General features: G+C 49.4%; 1 protein-coding gene across 8 annotated transcripts in view; it reads left to right on the forward strand.

Moving 5' to 3' along the window:
* The first annotated feature begins 379 nt into the window (after window positions 1-379).
* The window catches only part of LOC105832848 (mushroom body large-type Kenyon cell-specific protein 1), a 43918-nt gene continuing 32046 nt past the window's right edge, over window positions 380-12251 (forward strand). For 7 of the 8 annotated variants that reach the window (XM_036286490.1, XM_036286479.1, XM_036286483.1 and 4 more), the window contains exon 1: window positions 380-556. In XM_036286490.1, the coding sequence (XP_036142383.1) occupies window positions 528-556 (29 nt within the window). In that variant the 5' untranslated portion in view covers window positions 380-527. Of the gene's footprint in view, window positions 557-3286; window positions 3719-12251 lie in introns of those variants that run through there. The other variant, XM_036286493.1, reaches the window with a different exon arrangement.

Below are 12251 nucleotides of genomic sequence, written 5' to 3' on the forward strand. Positions count from 1 at the left end.
GACGTTGATTCCGATCGCGCTACATCACGCGTGACGTCGCACCCGGCAGCGCGCACGTTAGCGCGCGACAACGTGTACACGCGCGCGCTACCGTTTTCCCTCACGCACGTCTCACGCTTACGGCGCGCGCTGAAAGACAGAGGAACGGGTCGGCGAAAGAGGAGCGAGTGGTAGAAGGAGAGGGACTCGAGGGAGGGAGCGACTAGGTGTGGAAGGAGGAAATCGGAAAGAGACACGGAAGGGAAACTAGGGTCGTAGGGGTGGAAGGGGCAGGAGGGTGAGCAAGACAGAGGAAGAGGAGAGGAGGTACGGGAGGACGACGACGAGGGCGACAACGGCGACGACGACGACGAGGAGGACGGAGGAGCGCCGGCGGTGGAGGGGGTGGACATCCACGCGGGAACACGAGGCAGGCGCACCCGGCCGGCACGCGCACACACATCCTAAGATGTGATTTCAAAAATGGCGGATTGCCCCTATGCCCGCTGCATACAGGAACGCAGACACATCCGACGGGAGCTGCTGCGATGGACAAAGAATATGGTCTTCGTAGTCGGTGAGTAAAAAGTCGGGTCGAGTTTCTTCCGGCGACAAGTCGCGTTTGGACTCACTCTACTGCGATATACATTTCATATCAGCACGTATGCGTACGTGCGTGCGTGCGTACGTACGTACGTATGTACGTAAGACATTTTCGCGTGGAGACACACGCGTGTACCAGGATGCACGGTGATCGACTGCTCGCGCGCGCGCTGATCTCGCGTACAAGAGAGGCGTGTCGTCAGCGTGCTTGCTGCGTGGGTGCGCGTGCACTTGTGTGTGTGTGTGTATGTGTGTGTGTGTTTGTGCCATGGCAACATATTCTATGTATATATGAACATATATGCTCATGCTAAGCGTCAGTGTGTCATGTACACGTACGTGCATACGTTCCGCGTGGCGTGTTTCTATGTATGTCGCGGGTATATAATGTAGAAACGGATTCTCTATCAGTGTGCGAATGTGAAGGAGCGAGAGTGACCGAGAGAGGAAGAGGGATGCGACGAGAAAGAGAGAATGGAGAGGGAAAGAGAGAGAGAGAGAGTGTGTCTATGTGTGAGTGAAGAGAGAGAGAGAAAGAGAGGGAGAGGGAGAGAGAGAACACGCTGGTGGTTGAGACCTGTTGCGAACCGAAACGCCGAATCCTGGCTGACTATGTGCCAGGCGTGACTCCTACTCGCGCCTGCACGTTCAACAGGGTGGTACCACGCTGCCGGAAAATCCGATAATATTCTGTGAGTAGTTTCCCGTGCGGTTTCAAGTTTTCGTGAGAAATCGTCTTCCTCCTGATGATTTAATTATGGAAGAAATAATTGCGGTTTCTTTCACCGGAAGTCACATCCCCGATATGATGATCGCGCAATTAATTAACTGCGATTTCGAAATTTTGCTCGAGTACTTTTATCATATTTCACGAGTCGAGTTATCACGGAGGTATAGATTTATTTATTGCGTAATACAACACCCATATACTTCTTCGTGGCTAAGTTCTTGCGAGAAAATATTTGTAATTGTTTCTTTTTCTGAGAATAGTAATCAATAATCGGTCTATATAAAGATTAAACCACGTTGGGCGGCAATCAATACGGCTGTCTGATTCATCAATATCGAGGACAAACTTAGCAACGGAAAAACAAGAGAACAGATAGTTTACGCACACAAAAAAAGAGGAACTTATCTAAATCGCGTTCGAGCGAGACCATCTCCTCGAAATTTGAAATTGCTAGAGAGGAGATTGGCGCCAGCGTCCCCGTTATCGGTGACGAGAAGCTACGAGAAGAATTAGGCGCCGCGCGTGCAATTTCCCGTACAGGGAAGGGTGGCGAAATCAGGCTCGCGAGACAGGCTCTACGACCTCCTCCTCCTCCTCAGGCCACCCTTCCACGTCGGCGACGTTTACCCCTCGTTCGGCGTCGCCGAGGGGGTAGCGGGCGGGCATCGTCAGACGCGCAGAGAATACTGCACAAGCTGCGTGCCTTGACCACAGACAACCGAGCGATCCCGGCCGCCGCCCGAAACCTTCTTTTCTTCTTCTTACGACCATCCGTCCTCCTTTCCCACCTTGCCCTCCCCCTCCCTCGCACCCCCTCTCCCTCCGTCGCCGTCGCGCCGTTCCCCGCCAGTCCTTCTCTTCTACCCCAACTTCCCCTTCTTTGCCTTTCGGTTAGTCCGTTAAGGGGCGAGCTCCGGTACTCGCGGAAGGCACGTTTCCGCACGCGTCGGTGTTGCGTGCACTCGCCGTTACGCTTCTTCCTCCACTTTTGTGACCTCTCCCGCCTCGCACCCTCCTTCGTCCCTTCCTCCCTGTCCGCTGCGCGCCCTCCGTGGTTCTCTCCCTTCCTCCTCCGCCGCCGCCGCCGTCGCCGTCGTCGTCGTCGTCGTCGTCGTCGTCGTCGTCGTCGTCGTCGTCGTCGTCCTTGTCGCCGCCGTCATCGTCGTCGTCGTTGTCGTCGTCGTCGTCGTCATCGTCGTCGTCGTCGTCGTCGTTCGCCGCCACCTCTCGTTCGCGTCGCTCCTCATTTCGGAACGCAGCTGCCGCTGGTGGTCGAGAAATTTTCGCGAATCCTTCCTCGAGACACCTACCCTTCCGCTCTCGCCGGCCTCCCCTCCCCCCTCTTACCCCTTCCTTCTTTTTCTCCCGTATCTCTCACCCCTCGTTCTTCGTAGCGCGAAGAGGTTCTAAAAAGGGAGGCCGACAGTGGAAGTTCGACGGAGAGTGAAGGAGGAGGCGAACGGTCGAGCGAGGGGGTAGGGGCGACACGAGTTGCATGTGTGCGCCGCGTTCCTCTGCCTCTCCTCTCGGGACGCCCGCGATCTTGGAGGATCGACCAGTGCGCGTTCGGAAAAGAGTGACAGAAGGTGGAACCGGCTTTCGAAATCTCGGTGGTGTTCCGAACGCGCGAGTGTGCACGCCATCGTCGTGCCATCGGGACGCGTGCGTCCGCGTCGCGGCGGAGGGTGAGACCGAGAGGGTGTTCGGCGAGAAGAATGATGACGAGTGTCGCGAACGGGCGTGAAAAGTAGAGGGACAAGCGGCGCGATAAAAGGTGGTGTCGGTCAAGTGAGTTGGGTTCCAAAGGCGGTGGCTTCACGGGGGGGTCGTCGTCCTTTTCGCGCGCGGACAGCTTTCGAGAAGTTAGAAGGAAACTGTTGCTCCCGCCGCCGCCGCGCGCCGCCGAAGCGGGCGGAAGGACTTCTCTCCTCGTCGCCCTTCGGAGAAGTTAGTTACACCTGTTACGCGCGCGTCGCTCCTCATCGGCCGGTGATCTCAGCAGCGGAGCGAGTTTCAGCGAGCGCGGCGAGAGAAAGAGAGAGAGAGAGAGAAAGAGAGAGACGCGCGCGCGGTGATAATCGTCACGCACCGCGTAATCCCCGTTGTCGGCTCGCACGCACGTAATCGCGCGATACCCATCGCCGCCGGCAGCCGGCGGCGAGAGGACATGGAATTGGACGTAATGAAGCCCGCACCCCCGCGCCGTCCCGCGTTCCGTGGCACCGTGGAGCCGAGGGCCGACGGGGCGATCTCGCGATCTCGCGAGGGCACCGTGCGCCGCGGGTCTCCCCAGTAACGACCATGTCACTGGACTGCGTTATCGCGCCGTGGACGCCGTACGACTGCACGACAGAGGCGGATTCGGCGGTAAACGTGAAAACGCGGAAGTGGATCGACGTAGTATAGGTAAAGGGATATTATCCCCCGGTGTGGTATGCAGTTGCGAGGCAACGGCGTGACGCGCGTGATGCACGTGCGCGCGATTAGAAGCGACGAAGGTCGCTCTGCTTAGAGAGTCGCGCTGTTATCATCTCGAGTCTCTTCGCTCGCGGTGATGCAGGTTGAAATTGAAAAGAACGTCACGGCTCTGTTTTCTTCATTTAAACTTCATTAAGTGCACCTTGGTGCGCTTTTTTTTACAAAGAGGCGGAAGAAAGGTTGAAGGGGCGTAACGATAAGAAGTTGATAAGGAAGACGATTAGAAAGAGCATTTCGTATCAGCGTTCTATCAAGTAACACCGGAACCGTATGTTACTTCCGAGTTGTCAAAATGATCGCGGGTTAATCTGTTTGACGTTAAGAAAAGGCTCATCTATCTAACGCACTTGCCTCTCGTTCATGCAAAGCGTGGATTAGGCGAGAGCACGCGCTTCGCTGCTACACACATATCCGGTAATATTTCATTGTCTAATGGAAGATTTATAGGGCGAGGGATACGTAGCGCTCGCGAAAGATGTAATATTAATAATTCTTAAGAGAGCTGAATGTATAAAGCTAAAACGCAATAGCTATCTCGCGAGATATCTGAAACTTGTACTCGGTCGGAGCTGATAAGGACTGTGCGGCGTCACTTCCGATTAGCCCGATTATTTCCAGTATCGTGCCGGGGAGGCATAAACGAAAACCGAACGCAAACTCGGAGAGCAATATATCTCAACGTGTACGTATCATCCCTTTTCCCATTGTTCAGCCGCATCCGTTCCCTTTTCCGAAAAGGCTCGGCACGACGGCAGGGCAAGGCAACGCAAGGCAAGGCAAGGCAGGCGCGAGCGAGGGGGCGGCGGATGGGCGCAGTTACTGCTGATCGTTAAAAGGCGCATAAAAAAGGGAGAGGAGAAGGCGCTGGGCGGATGGGGGTGGGCGGCGGGAGGTCAGAGGAAGCGGCGCGAGAAGTAACAATAAAAATTCGTCGGCGTTCGTGTTTCGTCGCCGTGGTAGGAGCGTAGGGACGTAAGGAGGGTGAAGTGAGGAGTACGACGGGGGTTAAACCGAGACGGGAGAGAAAGCGAGAGAGAGAGAGAGAGAGAGAGAGAGAGCGAGAGAGAGACGGAAAGGGAGACGGTGAGGAAGAGAAGGGTGGTTGGGTAGTCGGTGGAGCAGGGTGCGTAATGAAACGATATTGAGTAGCCGTGGTAGGGAGGGTCGCTGCGAGAGGGTGGGGGTCGTCTTCAGCCCTCTCCGTCGATTGACCTCGCTTCGACGAGACGAGGGTGGGAGCGAGTCAGGGGCGGAAGTTGGTAGGGCACTGCCAACGGTGGGGACCGAGCGCTGCGAGCTGCTTTGGGGGTCGTGAGGGAGGAAAGGGGTCCGTTAAATTGACGAAAATGACACATCTTCTCTCTGTCCGTTTCCCTCTCGTCTCTCGTTTACCCCTTTACTTCGTTTTTCCCCTCTATTTTGGCGACCGATACGCGACGGCGACGGAAACGCTCTCCTCGAGGAACTTTAAAGCATTAGTACGCGAAGGGTGAGCGGATAGAAATAAATCGCAGTAAAACGAATTGGTGTGCGTAATCCGGACCGTCTTACTATATATTATCGATGAAAGAAAGGAGAGATCGCTGTTAAGTTTAATGAAATTTTTAGTGTCGTACGCTTCCATCATATATAGCTAAAATTTTAAATTAAATATTAAATTTATATATTTGCCTGAAACTAAATCAAACAATATCTATTGTCATTACTGAGAGATACCAATATCGAGAATAGTTATTTTTAAAAAATTATAATACCACTGAGCAAAGTATAATTTGACATGTTTTTATTAGTTTCTGTGTTGAAAATGAAAAATAATTATTTTACATATTAATGATTTATTTCTTTACGCAAAATTTATAGTAATGCAATGGCGACATCGTGTATCCGTCTGAAATTGTTGCTTTGTTTCAATCACTTTTCAAATAAATCTCGTATATTAATCTTGCCGGACCCGTCGCGGCAATTAAATCGTTCCGCTTTGGAACTTCGCGCTTGCATAACCGCGATTGCCTCAGCGCGACGAAAGAAAAGTTTCTCAATGGTCGACTATGCATCGATGTGCGAAAGGCCATTTTAAATAATAATCGCCCGGACACATGAGTGGCGAACGTTTCGAAACTGCAAAATGGGTCAACGTCCGATACAATCGGATAACAAGGTATTAAGTGATTACGTAGACCCTGGGGATAATTAGTGCGGCCGGCTAGCTCGTTAACGAACAACGTTAGCGTTTAGTAGTCGCGGAGTGTGGAGCAGAGCTGACGCGCGCGAATAAAGTATAGTTTATCTATAGATAAACCGGCTATCCTAACGGAGAGAACGTACGAAGGACTCCCGTCCGAGTGCGTCCTAACTGATTAAAACGGCGTGTCGGTGACGATAAGCCGCGCTCCGATGAATCCATGTCGTGCGTTTATTTGACATTCATGGGCACGCAACCGATCTCCCATCGTGTTAGACGACGTCTCGTAACTCCAGTTCATAAATCAGTTACTTCGTTTCCCCGTGCCTCGTTCGCCGTTCATCCGAATGCGCCGCCGAGAAGCCCGCAATACGATAAAGCAATTTACAACTACTCCTGTGTTCTTCGTTCCCTCCCCTCCTTCCTCCTCCACCACCCCCGGTCCGCCCTACGCGAGAGAGAAGTTTCTCTTGTCGTGTTGAAAGTTAGATGCTAATTTCGCGTAATTAACGCCCTTGGCTTTTAAATTATTTACGAGATAAATAATTTCGAGGGACTAAAATTCGCTATCGCTGGATTAGCAGTAACTGCCACCGGTTGAAAATCGGGACGCTTCGTCGACGAATAAAAATTGCAACGATGAAATGAAATCTGCAAATTAATACGATCAGCTTTTCGACATTAATCGCAGTCCTTAATTTTAGTCCTGAGGAATCCAAGAGTTTTTGTATGTAGGATATATTTTTTAATTAATCTTCAGACAATATATAATATTAAAAAAATTTATCTCTGTCTTTGTTTGATCTCATTGATAATCAGGTCGATTTGGCTATCGATATTTGATGAATTCGTCGTATCGATATTAAAGATTTATTAAGGGCGATCAAGGTTCCAGAGAACAGAAAACAGAAAAAAAAGAGTGGCAAGAAGTGGACGTCTAATAGGAGATAAAAATATCAATTTTTATAGAACTAAAAGCGCGCGGTACCGTAAATCCTTCTCATGCCTTCCCCTCACTTTTTTCCCTTCATTTCATTTCACACCTGCCGGATAACAATAATAGGATAAAATGATTACAGTTCCTCGGACGTTAATTCATTTCGAATGACGAGATGCTTTCCATACGCTCTCCGTCACGATCCGCGAGCGGGCCGTTAGAATATCATTCGCCCGCCGCGGCGGTGAAGCGAAGCGGAGTTGAAAACACGGGGGCTAATCCGGTGACGGATGGCGGCGGTGATCTGTTGCGTTTTAATCGTCCCCCGTGCGTACGCCGGCAAAATTTCATCCGGGCGCGCGAGGCTTCGCTTTATCACGCCGACCGAAACGCCGATATTCAACCGCGCCGCAGAGAGCCCCCGCTCGTCTTCTTCGCACGTATGCGCTCCTCTACTACCGTGTACGCGAGAAAATGTGCACGTGTGCGCGCACGAGAGGGAGAACGTGTGCGTTGTGCGTGTACGCGCGTACACGTTGAAAAAGCGACATTGTGAGAGACCGGCACGGTCTCACTCCGTCTCTTTCTCTCGTCGTATTTCACTTCAACTCACGTGCACACGTCGGCAATAGCATCTCTCCTCGCACTATGTGCTAACTGTTGCATTCTACATGCATACGAAGCTCCGCTTCTTCCTCTCTCTTTCTCTCCCCCTTCTCTCTCTCTCTCTCTCTCTCTTTCTTTCTTCCTTTCTTGCTTGCTTTTATCTTCTCTCTTGACTTGTCCGCTCCTTTCTGCTTATCGTCTCACCTTTCTTACATTTCGCCTCTTCTGGCTGACCGTTTCAACATTTTCGTTAGCTGTTATCCTATGCAGCGCCGCGCAGGATATGAAATATAATACATAAGAATGATATTGCTCTTCAATCCGATGGAAGTAAAAATCTCTCTCTGTGCTCATATATTTAATTTATTTCCTCTAATTTATAATGTATCATTGTGCGAATCGCTATGTGACTTCCACACACACGTTTGACATTTTAATTTAAAATTCAACAATATTAATTTAGTATGCGTTTTCAGCAATATAATATTTTTTATCTCAATCTTAGAGTACATTGTTCTGAAGTATACCATTTCACTTTGCTTCGTGTATCGTTCGTGGAACAACTCCAGAGCGACAGATCTAGAGAGATCCAAAGTCCTCTCTCTCCCCCTGGCTATCTGGCTTATTGGGCGCAATTGTGGATATTGCGGTTGCGTCTGCGATAGAAAATCGACGAATCTCGATGGAAATATAGAATCTCATTTTCCTATTGCCGACTCTTGCCGCACGGTCCGGTCCATCACTGTCGCTCCTTTGTCACTGACGAATCTACCGTGGCCCGTACGATAATATTTTGCGACGCGACTCTTCTCGCGGTTGTAACACTAGACAGTATAGAGCGATAAATGGGTCACCAGACAACGACTCCGTTGCCTCGTTTGGTGTCCGATTACCGCTTAGGCAGACGCGACTCCGACGAAAGTCTTGTTAGACGTCCACGACGCGGACGAAAAATATTGGAATGGGGTCCCGCGGTGCAAAAACAAAAATCGACGATTAATCAAATCTATTTGCTGATTGGACTTTTTAGTCTCGCGTTATTATTATCGTCGCGCGCGTTATTTCCGTGCGTCGCGCACATTAACTCGAGCTCTAAACTGATTCGCGAGAATGTACCGCGATTAATCGGATTGCAGGTCTACCACTGTCATGGTGTATGTCAGGTACGAGTCTCCTCGACCGGCTTCAAAGAGAGGTTACGATCGTCTGTGAATGTCGCGTCGGAGGTACCTTCTCCTCCTGAAAGTTTTCATACGCGTTTGTTGTTGCAAAGAATGGGAGCGGCTATTGTTGAAAATGATTGCTAGTTGCGAACTGTTGAATAATGAACGGTCGTAATTCCGTGCAGTAATGATACTGAAACTGAGATATCTCGTAAATGTTCGCATGGGATATTGACTCGGTCTACATCATGATTAATATCGTGACGTACCGTTCCGAAATTCTTTATCTTTTAATGAGGGAAATTAAAGAGACATTTGACAGTCGATATAGAAGTTGTTTTATTGAAACAGCCCCTTTTAAATATCTAAAAATATTTCAAGGAAAAATTAGAATGTGTATATTTAAGACTGGAAAAATTCCTCAGACGCGTTTTAACGCAAAGAAAATTATTCGCTCACCTTCACACATATTTTCCCGTATAAGATCAAAATACCTAGGTAGAAATGTAACTTTAATTTTCGAGCCTCGTCACAAAATTAATGTAGCTTAGAAATATTCTTTAGGTCTCGCAGCAGTTGCGCGCAGATAAAGAATCGGAAAAGCTTCCTTCAAAATTTCTCTCTATCTGATTTTTCTGTCTCTTCTTGATGATCGTTAAAAAAAAATGATTAGCTACAGACCTATCCGATCCTGTCTGTGTTACATGTGCACAGACGCGTGCACACAGCTTTACAATGTGCCGTTGAAGAAAAGGAAGCGGCCCCTTGGTAATGCATTGGCTGCTTCATGGCCGTTAGTAAGCCAGAACACTGAATGAGGAGAGAAAGAAAGAGAGAGAGGGAGAGAGAGGAGGGGAGGGAGAGAGAGAGGAAGGGAGAGGGCAGAGGGGGACAAAGAGAATGGCTGTAAAAGATTTGGGCAGCTGGTACCTCGGCCGCCGGTGTGTCTGAAAACCCTTCGGGTGATCATTTTCGAGGGCGCACGTCGGGCCTCGCAATAGGAGTCACTCCAAAAATCATCGCGAATGTGTTGTCTCGTCGGGGTATTATAGCGCGCGACCGTCGGCGAATATCGTGTCGGTCGGTGTCACGCGAATACGGGAAACGGGTCTTCTGGGTCTTGCGAGGGAATTCCGAGGGGGGAATGTGTCACGGTTTGGGAATTACCATTTTATTTCATAGAGCGCTAATTATACGGCTGGGCGATTGCGATCTTATGCGGGAAACGTGTAGGTGGCGTGCGCTCAAAACGTGGCTCGTGACTGTCTGTTAATACTTTCATGCTCAAGGAGACGCGATCAAGGGATCAGACAACAGCGACGGCAACAATAGGTCGCCATGGGAACTCTCGTTTCGCGCAACTTACTATTCATCGCTGCTTATTTTTATCCCGGATCGCCCCGTAAGATCGGGAATTTTGATACGCGCGACGAGTTCGCGCGCGATCGTCGTTCTCGAGCATCATTTCGAGTCATTAATGAGGCACGGCAGGCAGGCAGGCAGGCAGGCAAGGCAGGCATACCGCATTGTGCCTTCGCGAGAGACAGGCAACGCTCTCTTGTCGGTGGCTTTCGACATCCATCGTGTACGCCGGCGTCCTTCGCTCGGCTCGGAAACCGCTAAGCGGTCCCGGCCAGGTGAATGGGATTCTCGCGATCATGCAACAAAGCGACGCAGATAACTTGCGTCTAGGCGTGGACGCCTGCCTGTTTTTCTCCTTTTTCCGTCAAATCGCAATCGTCACGTTTATCCGACGAGCGAAACGAGGTCTGAAAGTAACAGCGATCTAGTTTTCCACGATGGCGGTTATGCAAACGGGAACACCATTAACGAGGCCGTCATTCGGCATTATTTGATCGGCTTCGCGCGCCGCTCGCTGCTGGATTCATTTGTAATGACAATTTTTGAATGCGCTTGCGCATTAGCGAAAGCGGGACAACATTCTCGTGTTATTACAATTGAATATATTGAAATAATAAGTTTTCTTAAATTATTATTAGATATCTAATTCAGATTTCACATTGTTTTATATAGTTCTCATGCGCCAATAATAAATTCCATTCAACGACAGCTTAATGAAGAAATTTGAGAATCGGTAGAGACAGAGAGAGAGAGAGAGAGAGAGAGAGAGAGGGGGGGAGGGCGGGGAAGAGAAATCTTCATATAAATCTAATTGCGAATGTTATCTATATTCGTATGAATTATTATATGTTAGTGTGCCGAGGATCTAAACCGATTCCTCATTGAACATGGACTTGGTAGGATAGAATGATGAATAAATTGCGGATTCACCAGCGCAACGCGCGTATTACGTGCGAGACGTAAATGAAATTAAAAAACTGTACTATTGTCTGGACCAAAATTTCGTTTAAGATAGAATAACGAGTTAAAAGTCTTTGGCTACGGTAGACGACAGAGAACGGAACTTCAAGCCAAACTCAAGGATTCTTTATCACAAATGCAAGGCTAAGTAAATACAAGAAGTTATATCTCTCGAGTAGCGGAGCACGTACTGATACGAAAAAGAGTTCTAGCGATTAAACGTTCCGAAGATTTCTGGAAGTTTCCGAAACTATTGATAACAAGAAATGAATTTTTATAATGCGAATTGCGGCACGTAACAGCAGGCCCGCGTGCCGAACCGTCGGCTACGGGCCGCTCGTTATCGTAATTACGACGCGATTATAGCGTAGTCGGAGACGTTTTCAACGCGGCCGAGTGCCAAGCGAGTTTCGGACAAAGGATAGCCTTGTGTCTCGTGAGAGTCGGTCGCGGCCCTACTATGGTCGGGGGACCAAGAGGAAAAGGGAGCGAGAGAGAGAGAGAGAGAGAGAAAGAGAGGGAGATAGAGGCTAACCATTTCCTAAGCTTCTACTGCCGTCTAAACTGGATTGCCATTGGTCGAAACGGGCCACCGATTAGAGAAGGCACCGCAGCGATATAGCAGCTTAGGAACCGAGGCGAGCGGCGGAGGGCCGTCGGGCTAAAAATCGCGGCTCCGCCATTGGCCGAGCGGGCCCCTCGAGGCCATTCGGTTTAGAATTGAGGAATGGTGCCGCTATATCCGCGGAGGACGATCGTAGAAAGTGGCACCGTTCTCGAATCTTCGCCGTTTTGATCTGCGTGCCGAGAGAGGCTAGGCGAGAGAAGCGCAAAAGTCGAGTTTTTCACTCCGGCAATTTTTCACTCCGGAGGATCGAATATTTTCTTTTTTTCCTCGCCGGTACTTTTTTCTTTCTTCATTCTCGTCGGGAATCGCGTAATGCCGCGCGAGAAGATTAGTACGTGGACCGAATTGTGGAATTTGATTTATCGATTCGTACCTTTCTTTGGATTATATTAGTGACGTTTAATATTGGACTATGTTCATGAATTACTATCGTTCATGAATTATTCAAGCCGAGTGCATTATGTAATGATGGTAATAGCGATAGTAACAGCTTACCACAATGTACTTCGATCAAGGTTCCCTAAATAATTAATCTTTCAACATTAACGCAGCGCGCTAATGCAAATCAAAACGTGAAAGACAAATATTTCCGAAAAGTGAAGTCGAAAATTGGAAAAACTGTG

Source organism: Monomorium pharaonis, chromosome 1 (genome assembly GCF_013373865.1).
Source record: "Monomorium pharaonis isolate MP-MQ-018 chromosome 1, ASM1337386v2, whole genome shotgun sequence".
NCBI lineage: Eukaryota > Metazoa > Arthropoda > Insecta > Hymenoptera > Formicidae > Monomorium > Monomorium pharaonis.